Source organism: Diadema setosum, chromosome 7 (assembly GCF_964275005.1).
Source record: "Diadema setosum chromosome 7, eeDiaSeto1, whole genome shotgun sequence".
Taxonomy (NCBI): Eukaryota; Metazoa; Echinodermata; class Echinoidea; order Diadematoida; family Diadematidae; genus Diadema; species Diadema setosum.
In genome coordinates, this window is record NC_092691.1 from 19,831,041 (window position 1) to 19,846,931 (window position 15,891).

Below are 15,891 nucleotides of genomic sequence, written 5' to 3' on the forward strand. Positions count from 1 at the left end.
TTTTTAGCCTGGTGGCCTGATCTGGCCACTAAAATTGTTAAATGTTAAATTTTAGTGGCTAGAAAGAGATAGGGCCTATGTTGTGGTCTGATATATAAGCTAACAATCCATTTGGAATCTTTGTTGCCCAGTCGGGTCACCAAATGATAGATTTGGTGGCACGAAACCAACATTTAGTGGCCCTGGATTACCGGACCACTGCTTTTGTTGAGCCGTGGAAATGGTTCATTCTCACAAATGCCTTTGTGATTTGAATTATGATCCTGATAACTGTTTATTCTTATGAAAATTCACAAAACTGTTAAAAAAATGCATCAAGGAAACAGAGCTGTCACAGTGCAGTGGGAGAGAAAGAAAGAGGGGAAGTGAGCGTTGGGGGAGGCCAAGGGGGCTGGCTGGCTGCAGAGCTGTCTTCTTATGGTGGGTGCTGAGAAATAATATGTGTGGTGTGATTTATATCAGGTTGGGATTGCCCAACAATGACTGTGAGGCTCTCGGAAGGTCACAGGAGGTGAGTGTACTAGTCACGGGCAAACACACATTCTGGCCTAGTCTGCATTTGCAGACCCATGAAACTGTCCTACACATTTTTTTTTGTTTTTGTTATTTTGTCTTTGTCATTTCATTTGGGAGATATCTTGTGGATATTGAATGCAGTGCTATACTCCAGTCGACAGATTGCTTGTTTTGTTTTGTTTGTGTGTGTGTCCTTTTTAATCTTTAACGCTCTTGCATTCAATACAGAGATGGAGCAATGTCTATTCAACAACTTGGTTTGGTTTTTTTGTCATTAAATCTCAACATATGCAACAGAAAGTTTGAAATTTGAGAAGTTCTAAATTATGCCTCCATACTACCAGCAATATAACATATTTTAGCCTTTATGTAGCATGGTATAGATAGATCATACTTTATACTTGAAATGTATTCTGTTACAATTGTCTGTTGCATAATACTATGTTATCAAGGACAGATGTCCAATGAGTACTTACATTAATATTGAGTTACCAAAGTCAACATGATTCTTTGATCTCCTGTGTTGTGGTAATAATAGTTCATTACTTTTAAGGATTTCTTGATATACCTTGTCTATTCTTGATGATTTAAACAGGTAGAAAGATATTGACAAACTCACAGAATGATAAAAAGGAAATCAGGAAGATCGGAGGGAATGAGAATTTCCTTATCTTTGCTTTACGTGCACACAATAGAGTGAAATCATTGCAATGGAGATAGGCCTTTACAGTAACTGCTTGTTGGCTGGGGTTGGTAGGCTGTTGGACATATTCAACATTTGCAGTAGGTCAGTACTGTGGACAGTGGTTTGTTGAGACTGGTTGACCCCTCTGTACAAAAAAAAAAAAAGGGACTCTATTTGAGTAGCATTTGGTAGGACTGTAAACAGTGCTGTGAGGTTACTAGTCTGCTGGTGTTCCTGAAGTGTTCATGTGAAGAATAGGAGGTAAACAAACGTTCCTTGATCAATCCAACAAACAGCCGGAGAAGGTAACAGGGCGTTTCTTTTCATTAAGGTGACATACTTCAGCACGGCTGGCTGGTCTGTGGGTTGACGTCGTGTGAAATGAACTGTCTGTACTTCAGACTAGGTGTCTACCTGTGAGAACACAAATACAGGACCGCTCACATAACAGGAAATTTCACCTGTCAACTAATAGCACGTACATGTGTGTGATCGAAATACTTCCACCCCCCTTTGACCGGGGTGGGTGCAAGGCTGTTGATAGGTAATGTGGTATTTTTGCTCTTTGTTCACTTCTGTGTTTGTAGGTACTCCCCAGCGGGTCTCTGGATGTTTAAATCTGGGATCACCCCTGACAGTCAGCAGTGTCAGTGCTGCAGTGGATGTGTGCAAATGATACGGGGGAACCTGATCTGAGCAGTTTTGTGCCAACAAATGTTGCTGCCGCTGCTGCTGCTGCATGATTGCTTTCATGCTTCGGTCCAGATGATCTAGCTTTGCAGGAGGCGCGACTTTGTGGTGCGGTCTTTGAGTCGCACTCCAAGAGGCAGCAAGAGTGCAGAGTGAGGGCTTAATCCCCCGGTTTAAGGGCAACCCCGAGTGTCACAAGATGGACAGTGCTCACACTCGGGAGGACGCCACCAATGCACCCAGTTACGACAGCAGCGACGAGTGGGAGATAGGATTAGGCAACCTTATCATCGATCTGGACGCCGACCTGGAGAAAGACGGCCATCACGATGGCGCAGCGACGCACCTCGACGCTAGCCCCATGAAGGTTGGCAAGATGAAGATCAAGCGGAAAGTTAGCAGCAGTGCCACCAAGTGTGAGGGAGTGTCCCCCATCACGGTGCGCAAGGACTCGAACGCAAGCACGGGATCGTCAACCCCAGAGGATCCATCTAGTGCCTACTCCTCTCCGGACAGGTCAGGTCGACTCCTGGAAGAGAAAAGTGGGAAGCCGGTGAAGAGTGTCGCTCCGGTTGGCCCCCAAACTGGGAGCTGCAGCATTGGCAGTCACAAGCGCGATGCCAACCCTGGCATAAAGCAGGAGAAGATTCCAAATGTCATATCGATAAAACCAATTGTACCCAGCGTCCTGCAGACGAAGCCAGGGCAGATACCAGCACCCCAGAGCATCAGCCCCATCCCGCCAGTGGCAGTGACGACCCCTCCTACTTGCACCCCTCCTAAGCCTAGTATTACCCCAGCTGGGGAGGGCAAGCAGCTGAAACCAGGCAGCAAGGGGCAGGAAGAAGGGGAGGCGGAGGAGCTGGCAGCCAAGAAGGCCAAGATGGAGAAAGGAGACGGTAAAGGAGAGGTTGGAAAGAGGAATGTAGAACCTCCAGTCAGTGGGAGGAAACATGGTGGCAAGAAGGCCAAGACAGATAAGGTAAGTCAACCATGTAACCAGCTCTCTCTCCACATCCTGTCTAAAGACATTTTCATCATCTCTCATTTCTAACAGCATTCTCCTGTCTCTGTTTCAACCATCTTGTCTCTCTCACTTCCACTTCCACTTTATCTCATTGTTGATGTCATCCATTTTCCTTTATTTTTCTAGTCACTTTCTTTGTAATGCCTGAGTGTTCTTAAAATCATCCACATTTCCTACATCTAGACTCCTTCTCTCTGTAGCTCATTCCATTCACAGCATCTCTCACTTGTCTTATTGATGTTCAAAAATATGTTGGATAAATACAAATTTCATAGGTATGGGTGATTCATATTTAGCAGATGCATTGCACTTTGCAAACAATAGTTCTCAACAGGCCAGTCGACAAAATAGTCATCCATTTTGTAAATTTAAATGCCCGCATGCAATGATCTTCAAAATAACTATGTAGCCAAATCCTATTTGCACATCAGCCACTATCTTGTGGATGAGGTTCTTACTTTCTTGTGTGAGTGTCTGTGTGTCTGTATGTATTTGTGTCTGTGTGTGTGTGTGTTTTGAGGATTCCCATTTCGTGGCCCACATCTTACAGCCTAGTGGTGGAGAAATGGAAGCAGGGGGGTATGATACTGTGCACAGAGGCATCAATGCACCCCCTGTGTATGCTTATCGCTGCTTGCCACCAAGTCCTCTGGAGACGCTACTTATCCCACTCAAATGCTCAGCTTTAAGTGGGTGAAAGGGAATCATTCCCCGTTACCTCCTTCCTCCTCGTGCCAGGCCAATTTACTGTGAGAGCTTTTCCACTTGGACAGTATATTTATTTCTTTCCCTGCACAATTTTATCTATCTCACCCCTCTCTCTCTTTCTTTTCTTCCTTTCACACACAAACATCATTACATGCTCAGTTTGTGGAGTGAAGGTGTTGTGAATGTTTAAGACTTTGATGTGCTGCTAGTGACCTAGATGCTTGCCAGACATTTTTTCTGACATATCCCTTCAGTATTGGTGACCTATGGCCTATGGGGTCATCTGGAGTCGCAAAGGGGTGGTATATTTTTTGTTGCAATGGGAATTCCGGTTTTAACTCTTTGTGAGGTAATCAGACACCACTTATATGAAATATTAAGGAGTATACAATTCTAAGAGGAGTTTAAAGTTTATTTGATAAAAATTTGGTTTGAAATGGCTGAAATATATGAAATAAAGCAAAACAAAGTCGTCCTGATAAAAGGTGGGTCCCACCTTTTATTAGGACCTCTTTGTTCTTGGATAGCTCCGCCATTTCAAAACAAATTTTCATCAAATAAACTTTGAATTCCTCTTAGAATTGAATGCCTTGTGATATTTTATATAAGTGGTTTCTAGTTATCTCACAAAGACTTAAATCCTGAATTGCCTTCTCTACCAAAACTATACAGTCCCTCTAAACCAGCCCCCCCCCACATCACTGTCTTGTTGTTATTGTCATTCTGTTATTAGTTACATGCATCTCTCCTACTGTTAGAAGAATCAAGGAGAGAACAATACAATGAGATAAGAGGAAATAAGTGAGATAAGAGAAAATTATTCCAAGCTAAAATTGCTCTATCATTGATGATTGGCAGGATCTACAAAGTTAAACATGAATTAGAAAAATCCAACAGTTGAAAAAGTGTTCCTAGTCCAGGTTCCTGATTGATAATTAGCACATCAGTGCAGTTGTTCAGCTTAGTAGTCATGACAATTCTTGGCAACTGTTCAATGCTATACTGATGTGCCAAATTTCACAGATTAAAACAACAGTACATCAATATTGTACTCCACGGCCTGGAAAAAAAAATGGATGATATGATTGATCTAAAAATGGATGAGAAGATAAAAGTTGGGGGGGGGGGGGAGATGAAGGAATGAGAAAGAGAAAAAGAGACAGAAGGGAAATGAAACCAGATACTTGAACAATTCAGTTAGTCAAAAACATGGGTGTCGTCCTTTGCCTTCTTTTTTTTTTTTCACTTGACCTGGCCATGGCATTGGAAATTTGTGGAATTTGGAATTTCATGCAGAAATGGAAGAAATTACGAGCTTTGTTGAATACAACCGGGCATGGCATATTTTGTCAACATACAAACCTGATCTTTCTCTCTCTTTCTTTCTTTCTTTCTTTCTTTTTTTTTTCTCTCTTTTTTCTTTTCTTTTTTTTTTTTTTGCTTAACTACAGACGTGTGTTGATGGGTCACATATTAGTTGACAAACAAACTTAAATAATCATTTTTAGATATTTTGTCCCATTACAACATCTTCCAACATAGATGTTGTTGCAGTGTGACATAAATTATCTTATATTTCTGTTTATGGTATGTTTAAGGAATTGGATTTTCTCAGAACATTACTTCTACATTCTAAGGCCTATATATTCTATAAACTTTCCCTCTTGACAGTTGTTTTTTTTTTCCAAGTTAATTGAGAAACTTTCAATTTCCTTTGGTTATAATTTCCTTATTGAAAATAAAACTATTGAAAATGTGTAATTTTGATCTAATTAGCAAGGTACTGTGATAACAAATTCCAAAATACCATGCAACATTTCACAGAAGAGAACATTTAGAACTCTGATAATTGGTCGACATCGTAACAAATTAACATCCCTTCAAAAGTTTGTGGCACTTGTAGTCTTATCCTGATGTCCCCTTTGCTTCTTCAATTCAAGGACACTCTTTTTTGTAATGCTGAAAAGTCAAATTTTTTTCATTTTTTTCCTTTTGAACAGGCAAAATATCCTTTTGCCCTCGGCAAGCAGGAAGCGAAGGGATATATTCTTTGGATTCTGTTCTACTGACTTTGCTCACAGAGTTCAAAATCCCTCAGCTGCTGCAGGTTTTTTGTCAGGACCAACAATAAGCTTCAACATGCATTTTGCGATAGGATTTGACAACAGTATATGATATGTGCAAAAACATACATCAAATTTATGCCCTCCGAAGCAATAAGAGACATTGGGTATAGAACGGCTAATAGTGGGGGAAGAGGTAATATTGTTGAAATTTGGTTTTCTTGTATAGGTCCATAGGGGTTTGCAGGGCTTTAGACGATGGAGAAATTTACAGGCCTTTGTAGTATCTGTTGTGTGTGATATAATTTTGCTTTTCATCACAGATTGTGAAAGCTGCAATTATTAGCCTGATTCTGTGTTTTTAGTGTAGTTCTTTCTTTCTGTATTCATTCCGGAATAGCCAGTGGTTTGTGAAAACCTAGCACTAATATTGGTGCATGCAGCCTGACACTAAATACTCCCTCGCATCTTAGTATCCTGCCCAGCCAGGCTCCATGTCTTGGTATCTTTCATTTGTGCTACAAAGTGCCATCATCAGTTGGTTTTAGAAAAAAAAAGGGGTGGGGGAGAACAGAATGGAAGGATTTGGGGAATTTAGGAAATACAAATAACCAGCTGCTCCAAGCCCTCTCTCAATCCAGTTCATCAATCCAGCAGCTTACCTTCAGTTAAAGATTTTGCTTCATCTCAGAGTAGATGAGCAAGAAAGAGAAGTGAGAGAGACTGTGAGAGTATTAAGGGAGAGAGTGACTGAATCAGAGAGGGAGAGAGTAGTTTGGTATTTACATTTCAAGACATATGTTGATATACACCGGGGTTTTTTGGCACACACTCACTCACAATTTTTCTTTGATTGTGTTTTAAAACTAAACACTAATCTGGTCTTGAAACCATGCTCCTTATTTTCCTTTAAAAGAAATAGTGGCATGGCTTTCTGTTTGCCCTGCAATGCTTCTGTTGAAATCCAAACCTACTGACCAAAATGTTCTCTTGAATAGTCTGTTTTCCTAATCTACGATGCATTGCCAGATATTTATGCACGATGCTGGGCTCCTATTAAATCTTGAGTGTGAGCTGATAGCAATGCCAACTTCTTCATATTTTATCCAGAGTAGCAAAGCTAAAATTTAGATACAGGGTCTTAACATGTCCTCATTAACATATCTCTGCAACTTTGGAAAGGCAGGTAGTGTTCACTTTTGTTTTTGTGGTGTTTGCATTTATAGATTTTCTATAAATGCTGTTAAATGCTATTACTGTTATTCAGTGTTTGCGGGGGGGGGGGGGGGGGGGAACTACCTGGGAAAATAGTGTCTGAAAGTATAGACTAGCTCAGAACTGCACCACAAACCCTCATAACTGGCCACAGTCTGGTGACTGTCCTTGGAGATCTTCTATGTATCATAAATGTGTCCATGGTGTATTCCAGCAGCAATATACTCTCATTATAGTGTATGCCCCATTTCATATTTCAGGTAGATGATGAGATAATGTATTGTGCTATTAGGCATTGTTCCTCCCTGCTCCAGTGGGGACGATACAAGGAGCTAATGTGAGTTCCTGCTACAGAGTGAAAACTGCTGGTAATCCATGTAATGGGTCAATTACAGTGGTGACCTCTCAGCCATAATTGGTTTCTTTATTTAGAGGGGTAGACAGCCCTCACCCATTTTGTATATCAAAGAGAAGAACTAGGAGATGGGTTCATTCTTCAAAACAGCTTACAGCAGTATAAGAGATGGTAGGTTGGCGCTCCCGCATGGAGAAAGACCCATTCACATCAAATATTTAAGCTTTCAGTGACCATAACACTTATTGAATCTACTCACCAGGAAAGACAGGTGGCACACAAGCTTGCTACAAAGTTGTATACCATAGTTGGCAAGTCGGACATAGGAAATATTGCAAAGTGTCATTGTGCTGCAAAATCATGCAAAAGAAATCATGGCAGATGAGCATGTTTAAAGGACCTTTAAAACCAAGATTTTACAATGAAACTTAATAGATACAGACTTGATATCTATGTAGACCTATTAGAAAGCAGTTTTGCACATGTAAAATCTTTGGTGATCTGCTTACATTTTATTGAGATTATATCTGTTCCTTGCGATCTGTGATATTCAATTAATCTCTGCTGTTATTAACTAGGCCCACTTTTTGAATAAAAAAAAGAAGATTTTTTTCTTGTTTTTTGTTTCCAAAATATTTTCCTTGCCAAAACTGTAGTAGTGGTAGAGGAAAGCTGCTGAAATTCTACCCTCTCCTATAGTTTGTTGGAACATTTTGGGTGGCAACTAGTTTTGTAGCCAAATATATGATCAGCAGATCCTATCGCAAATCCGAGAACTCCTCAAGGAATTTGTGACGACAGACACCCTCCTGGACTCAATTATGTGATTTACATTGAACATCAACTGCCAGTACAATCAGTAAAGTGATAGGGAAGTCATAAATGATTAATGCATGTAGAGGTTATATGACAGCTGTATGTTATATTTGATTTACTACATCAAACACTTTGCATTAAGTTGTACAACTGCATGCATCCTCTCCCTAAGATGGTGCAGGTTTAGGTATGCAGAGATGTATGGTTGCAAGGAAAAGGATGTAGCAAAAAAGCCAATGTCAATCCCAGTGAAGGAGTGGTGTAGAAGTTTATATGATTAGTTTTGCCTGAAGTGTGTCTCAAGATCAGAGCTTCTGATAAATATTTGCCGAGTTGAAAACTGTTTGTGTGCATGAGAGTGAGAAAGTGTATGTATGTCTGTGTGTGTGTGTGTGTGTGTGTGTGTGTGTGTGTGTGTGTGTGTGTGTGTGTGTGTGGTAGAGAGACTGATGAATAGAAGCTTTTGAAATACAGCATTCAATGTATGAGTATTTAGACACAGACTGTACTACTAATATGCATTCCAATGAGGCTTTTTTTCTTCTCTCTCTCTCCCGCTCCATCTCTCCCTCTTCCTCTCTCGTTCCCTGACCGTAGTCCTGCTGAAGTTGAGAGGAATTATCATATTATAGCTTCCAGCGACATGCTGTGCTGCTTCCACCCCTGAAACTCACCGTCACAGCATCCGTCAGATAATGAATGTCTCGATTCCTTCTTCTGTCAACATCTCCCAGATAGCACTGTCCCCCATTAAAAAGCATGAGGTAGTGATTAGGTTGGCATGTGTATGTGTGTGTGGTTTTTTTTACCTCTTTCTCTCCCCTCCCTGCAGCTAATTGCTGAAATTATTAATCATTGTATAATCTTTTTTTTTTTCATTCAGGGATGTCTTTCTTTCTCTCTTTCTTTTTTTTACACAGCCCTGAGTTTCATTAGCCCCGTTGCAATCCGTGCGAGGTGCAGTTGGAACAAGCTAATAATGTGCACTTCCCGTAAATGAATATTCGTTGACACCCTCAATTATGCTCGCTCCTTTGCGCGGCAGAGATTATGGCGCAGTGAGAGATGTGAGTGAAATTAATTCATGAGTTCTGGCAACAGCGCTCTTTTTTTTTTTTCTTCTTCTTCTTCTTTTTTTTGAGTGCCAGATCTTCCAGCGCTTCCCCATCTAAATCCCAGGTGAAAGGGCTTCACCAACTTAGGACCGAAAACGAACAAGGACAGCTATTCAAGAGGAATGCATAGAGATATAATATGTTTTTTACCTGACATTATGGGTTGATTGTGAGATATAGCTGAGGAAGGAAAGATACTATGGGAGCTGCAGGAAGTCAGAATTTGCAGTCTCTGAGCATTCACTTCTGAATATTTCATGATGGAAAGTGGGGTCGATCATTCAGACATAGTTCTCCTCAACAGTTCCTGAAAGTGATTCTATTTTGAAGAACTGAGCAAACTGCAAGCGAAAGTGAAAATGTTGTTGGTTTTATTTTGCATACTAATCTTGTTGAATACCATGTTCTTCACAGCATATTCTATGCTTTCTTTGGCTAGAATTCCATAAGATGATAGGGTACAGGTATGTAGCCAGACAGATGACAGCATTACATTGGTGCATTTCTGAAAGTAGAGATTTAGTTTCATTATTACCTGTTAACCACTAATACAGGATCTTTAATTTCAAAGTGTATTCAATTTCAGTCTAGCTGCCCCAGCCTGAATGTTAAAATTACTGCCAGATAAGCAGCAAAAAAAAAAAGAGTTTTTGGTTGTTGTTGTTGTTGTTTTTTGTGGGTTTTTTTTTAGGGGAAGGGATGGCGAACAACATTAGATCATTTTAAAATTTCCTTCAAAATCCTTTGACAATTGTTGTTGTTGTTGTCTTCCCTGATAATATGAACTGGAGATATGGGGGAAGTGATGGATCATAACTTCTGTAAGATAATCTTTATTACAAAGAAAAGCAAGCACTGTTGTGGTTATGTGGGACAAGTCGGGTTATTTTACATCATCGTCAACATGGTGGCCGAAAAGTTTTATTCCTGTTAGAATATTTGTTGTTGTTTATTAGCACATAATCATGTCATGATCTTCCATCACATGTTTCAGCATAGTTTATAGAGTTGTTTAGGGATGATTTTTTTCTTCCCCCTTCTCCAGCCTCAAAACTTTCCTAGAATCCATGAATGCTACAGTCACGATCATTCGCTCAAATCTTATTCAGAAATTCAAAGAAAGAAGGATACACTTTGGTCTATATTTGACACTTTATTCTCGTGATACCAAGTGGTATTTTCTAGTCATATTCTTGGACGTTGTGGGAGGGCTTGATTGAGAAGAATTCTGCTTTTTAAACTGATTCCATTTTCAATTTGAGTTTGACAAACAGAGCACTGTAAACGCAGAAATATTCACGGTACATTAATTTTTGTGTATTTTGTGTTGCTTTTGACTAGCGTGAATTCTAAACTAACAAAAATATTTTCACAATTTTCTCTGCACATTTTGAATGGGTTTGCAATTGCGCAGCACTAATTCAAGAACCCATTAAAATAGGTTCTTGAGCTGCTCAGTGCCCCCAAAAGAAAAAAGAAGATTAATCAAGCTAAAAAAAAACCAAAATTAATCACTTGAAAATATCAATGTTTGCAGTATTTATAAATTTAAACAAGCAAATTGTTCATAAAAATCTGTGAGAAAAGTAGAGACTGTCAATGTTTCACAAATTTTGCCAGAATTGTTACATCAGACATGTCAGATATGGGGGGGGGGGGGGGGGTTAGTGCCAAACTCTTCTAGGAGTGTTGACTTTTTAAGGCTTTTATAATCACCTGCAATGTTATTTACTGGGTTGATATGATGTTTGTGTTACTGCACTTTATGATACTCAGCAAGTCCCCAACCATTTTCAGATGTTAAGAAAGTACTGCCTGTCTTACTCTGTCATTCTAGACTATCAAAATACATTCTAAGGAAGCTGATGGACTTATTTCTTCAAATGTTGTTGTGCTTCTTACATTCACTGTATGTGAAATCAGATTGAAAGAAACTATTATTTAATTCATTCATTTACAGAATGATGTTAGATGTAAATGTACCAGGAATAGCAGTGCTATCTATTCTTATTGGTGTGGGATGAACGGGATGTTTGTAAGCCAGGGGGGCACAACTGTTTATCAATTGTGAATCACAAAGGGAGGAATGCTAGAGTTGCATTTACCTCCAGAGCTCTCAAAATCAATAGGTGATGATTGGCATAACATCAGTTTTGTAAATAGGATTTAGGTGACCATAGATATTAAGGTGGTTGGCTAAAGAAGAAGCTCGGAGCTTTAAGGTAAATACTCAGAAGCACAGACAGGTGCAGAGGTGCTATTAGGAGGACCATTCACGCGGCCGACGGGCACATTGTGTGAGTAGAAAAATCATGACACTTTGGTGAGAGTTGCTAGGCAACTGTGCCTAAAGCCACCTGATAACATGGCAATAACAACAACAACAACAAAAACTCACAGACAGGTGTAGGATTTTTTTTCTGACTTTGCTTAAAGACATTATTTACCATTTGCAGATGAAACAGAAATCCAGCCTCAGTGCTTCAAAATAGTTTTTAAATGTGAGTTAGGGATAGAAACAAACGATGTTAACATTTGAATCAGTATAATCAATGTTAAGTATTGTTAAATATACAAATTGTGAACAATAGTTTTGATAAAAAATGTTTTTGGACTAAACCATATTAACTCTACAGTTATGGTTTATTGAAAATAATTGTGATATCTCCTTATATTCTAGGCTTTATTGCAAAATTTTTATATGGTAGGATGTTTTGTGAAACAACTGACCTACACATATCCATCACATCTGAAACATTTTTTAAATCACTGCTCCCAATGATAATTTTACAATGAGAACACAAACACTCACTGCAGAAAAAAAAATCATAATATTTGTCATGTGACCTCAACTCACTGTTTGGATTCCTCACAGCAGCCGCTCGCATACAAAATGTGCAGCCAGCCACCCAGGCTGTCATTGTTTCATCCAAGCTGTCGTTTGATACATGCAGCATCCTGTCTAGCTAGCAGCACATATGAATGGCACATGAATAGCACATGGCAAAAGCTGGTAGTTATTTCTGGAGTGTCATAGGACCCTATCATCATAATATTTCCCTGTAAGAATACGAGCAGAAATCAGGATCATTTTGTTCACTTTTGTCATCATGAGTTGGGGGGGGGGGGTGGTGTAAGAAGTGAATGACTTGGCAAACTCTGCTTCTTGGAATCAGGAAAATCATGTAGAATCATCAATTGTTGATATCCGAAGAATCACTCTAGTTAGAGTGACCCACATGTAGTTCATGGTGAGTGGTCTGTGCCTCTCTAAAAATATATTATGGTATGTTGAGGTTAGTCATTCAAATGAATATCACCCTAGGGCCATTGTTATTGGGCTTGAAACCAGTGAAGTTAAAAAAAAAATAAATAAATAAAAAATTGCCTGGTTGCTATTGTTACCAAATTCCACTGGAAAGTTTGCACAAAAAGTGGCAAGTCAGAGTGTGCGAGGTTTCTAACTTGCGCAAAACTTAACAAAGTGTTCTGTAATGAGACACACAGCAGAAAAATCACAGATTTACTCATGAATATAACTTCTGCATCTGTTTTTCCTGAAGTGTATGTTAAATTAGTAACCTGGGTTTCCTTGCAATTTATTTTTGGTCAAAGCTAACTTGGCAAGTTTTTAGAGTAATGAGTGCACACATTGTAAAATATTGCAAGATTTCATCTCACAATTTTTATGACCCGGCATACACAAAGTGTATAAGGGGGTATATAGGAATCATCTATGATAAGAATGGCCCTTACGTAGAAACAGTAATATCCATCTCTGAGTCAAAACCCTCAAGAAAGCAGTCTGAGTGGGTAACAAGTGTACCATGCTGTCAGCTAATAAAAACACAGTTTTGTATCAGTAAAACCCTTTTCATCAAGAGCCCAAGAGCCTGACATGCCAAAGAGTTTGGACAGGAAGCACCAGGTTCAAATGGTTTAATGACTCATGCATTCAGTATAAGCTAATCTTTTTTTTTTTGGGGGGGGGGGGTGGTGGGTTGTTTTTGCCTGGGATACATTTGATATGCACAATTGATTCTGATGAAATGAGCCATTTCTAAAGAGTACCCACCTGGACAAGAAACATTTACACACAATGGTCACAGAATTCACACCGCCTCAGCAGTGGCGGGGGTCGGGAGCCATTCAGAGGCGAAATGGTCTCCTTCCGTGAATTGATGGGCCTCAACAATGCTCCAGATATTGACAATGTAAGTAGATATCAAACAAAGACTGCCTGACTTAGTGTGGCAGAGGTGACTCGACACGCCTCAATGTCCTCTGGCATGCCTCATCAAACATGGAAACTATCTGTTAGCCGGAGCATTAAGAGACACCTGAGGTCTATCTCACTCGCTGTCTCTCTCCCTTTCTCCATCTCTCTCTTTCTCTCTCTCTCCATCTATCTCTATGTCTATCTCTCTTTCCTTACCTTTTGCACTGCCAAAGTTTAGTTTAGATTTGTTTTTGTTTTGTTTTTGATTTTTTGTTTTTTTTTTGTGCCACAAATAGAGAAGTCACTTTGACTGTTGGAGGCCATCAGGACTGCAAGTGTATGTGTTGTCTTCAGGGTTTCTATATGTGTGTGTGTGTGTGTGTGTGAGTTTCCTGTTTGTGTATTCGTCTCTTGTGTGCATATATGTGTCTCCTGTATGTGTGTGTTTTGTTTGTATGTGTACGTGTATTTCTGTGTGTATATGATTTCTTTTATGAGTGTATTATTTAGTTTTGTTTCCCGTATTTAAGAGATGGAAACTGCCTGACCTACATCTTTGGAAACATTTCCTTTTGGTTACTCCCCAAAGCTTCCGGTTCTTTTTCTTTCTTTCTTTATTCTTTTGGTTGTTGTTCTTGTGGTTGCTTGGGATTTTTTTTTTTAACATCATTTGGTTTTGTTACTTTTTTTTTCCGCATAATAGTTTGACCAGGCGAGCTTTCCTTTCACTCTATAGCCACAGATCCAGTAAGCAGGATATGCGACATTCTGCCTTTGTGTCAAAACTGAGAATAGCGTGCCCGGTGAGGAAATGAGAAAACATGATCGATCAATGTTCCCCCATACTTCATTATGCGGGATGTTGGAGGCATTCGGAGCAATTAATGTGGGATTTTCCAGATAAAGAACCACATGTGCTAAATACCACCTTCCTGCCTCGACGTGACTTTTTTTTTTTTGGGAGGGGAGGGGGATGCACAGAGAATCAGTGATTTAATCCTCATTATTTATCATAATGGTTTTCATATTTTTAAGGGACAGTGATGTCTGCATATATTTTAAGCATCCTTGCTCAATGTCGAAAAAAAAATAATGCCTTCATGAAAATAAAGTGTTGTTTTTTATTCTATTGAATAGAAATTATGAAGCAAGAGATGGCAATAGCATACACACAAGACCCAGAGATTCATTGGGAATGGCCTATATGTTAATATCATAATAGAACATACTGATACTGCAGCACTCCTTGTCATTGAGTGATTTGTAAAGTTTGTAAATGTTTGTAGTTTGTTGGGTTTTTTTTAGACATCATATAATGCTGTTCGCATGTATATTATTCAGTCAAGTGCTATTAGTAAAAGGCAGTCTGCTTTATCTGGCACTGTCCACACAATGTAAACATACATCTGTTTTTCTGACTGATATGTAAACCAACTCTGATATCTCTGTTGATAAAAGAGTTTCAGATAGGCATGTGACCCAAAATCCACATCACAATCCTATCATTCTTTGTTGTTGTTGATAATGATAATAATTAACATTTATATCACGCTTAATACACAGTTTCTAAGTGCCTCACATATGTTATAATCATACCAAAACGTAATCTTATATTCAACAGAACTACAAAACTCTACAATAATTGATGAAAGCGTAGCTAGCTATGTTTATGACAATAGGCCTATAGCAAAAAAAAAAAGACACTTAATGTAGCTTCAATTATTGCTAGAGTACATGTTTTATAATTTCTTTAAATACACTTTATGCAGTGAACGCAGCCAAATTTTTATACTTTTTATGTAGGAGCCTACATGTACATGAAATGCATGTATGTTACGAATTCATTGGTCATTTCTTTAGTTCTTCCCCTCCCCTATACCTCTTTCTCTGAGAAAAAAAAAATAGAGTGAAATAAACAACTCTGAATTGGGTCAAGTAAAGACAGAGAATTTGATTGTTAAAATAGTAAACCCCCCTCAGCCAAGTCTCTATGCAGAATTTACAGTACAATGATATGAATTGCCTGTGTGAACGTGAAATCAATTTTCCCCCCTAGTCGCAGCGGCGGTACGGGCGAGGAAATGTGAGTAACGGCTCTTCCTTCTCACAATCTCTTTACAAGGGCTGATAGATTACCATGGCGGGTGTGATCATCTGTACGTGCCCCCCCCCCCCACTACCGTCCCGCTTTGTGCTCTTGTTTTCAACTGACATGTCATGATGACGCTTATAAAGTGTCAGAAGTTGTCACGCACTGGGCATAAAGGCATTGTGCACCAATATTTCCAACAATTTCATGTAGATCTGAACTCCATTGTTCTGTATAAGCTCCTAATGACTCTAATGTTGTAAAGAAATTGATTATTTAGAAAAACACGGCACCTGAAAATGACTTTTTAATCAAATTAAACTGTGACAGCATTAGGCATTCTTCATTTTCCCCTTCCACAGTGGTGTTACTGTTATAATGAACCATTTTGGA

The 15,891-nt window shown here is 39.2% G+C and overlaps 1 protein-coding gene across 1 annotated transcript in view; it reads left to right on the top strand.

Annotated features, from left to right (window-relative positions):
• Positions 1-2,090: 2,090 nt before the first annotated feature.
• Positions 2,091-15,891, top strand: part of LOC140231103 (uncharacterized) — a 47,582-nt gene continuing 33,781 nt past the window's right edge. The window contains exon 1 of the mRNA XM_072311256.1: positions 2,091-2,873. Coding sequence (XP_072167357.1) covers positions 2,091-2,873 — 783 coding nt within the window. The remainder of the gene's footprint in view (positions 2,874-15,891) is intronic.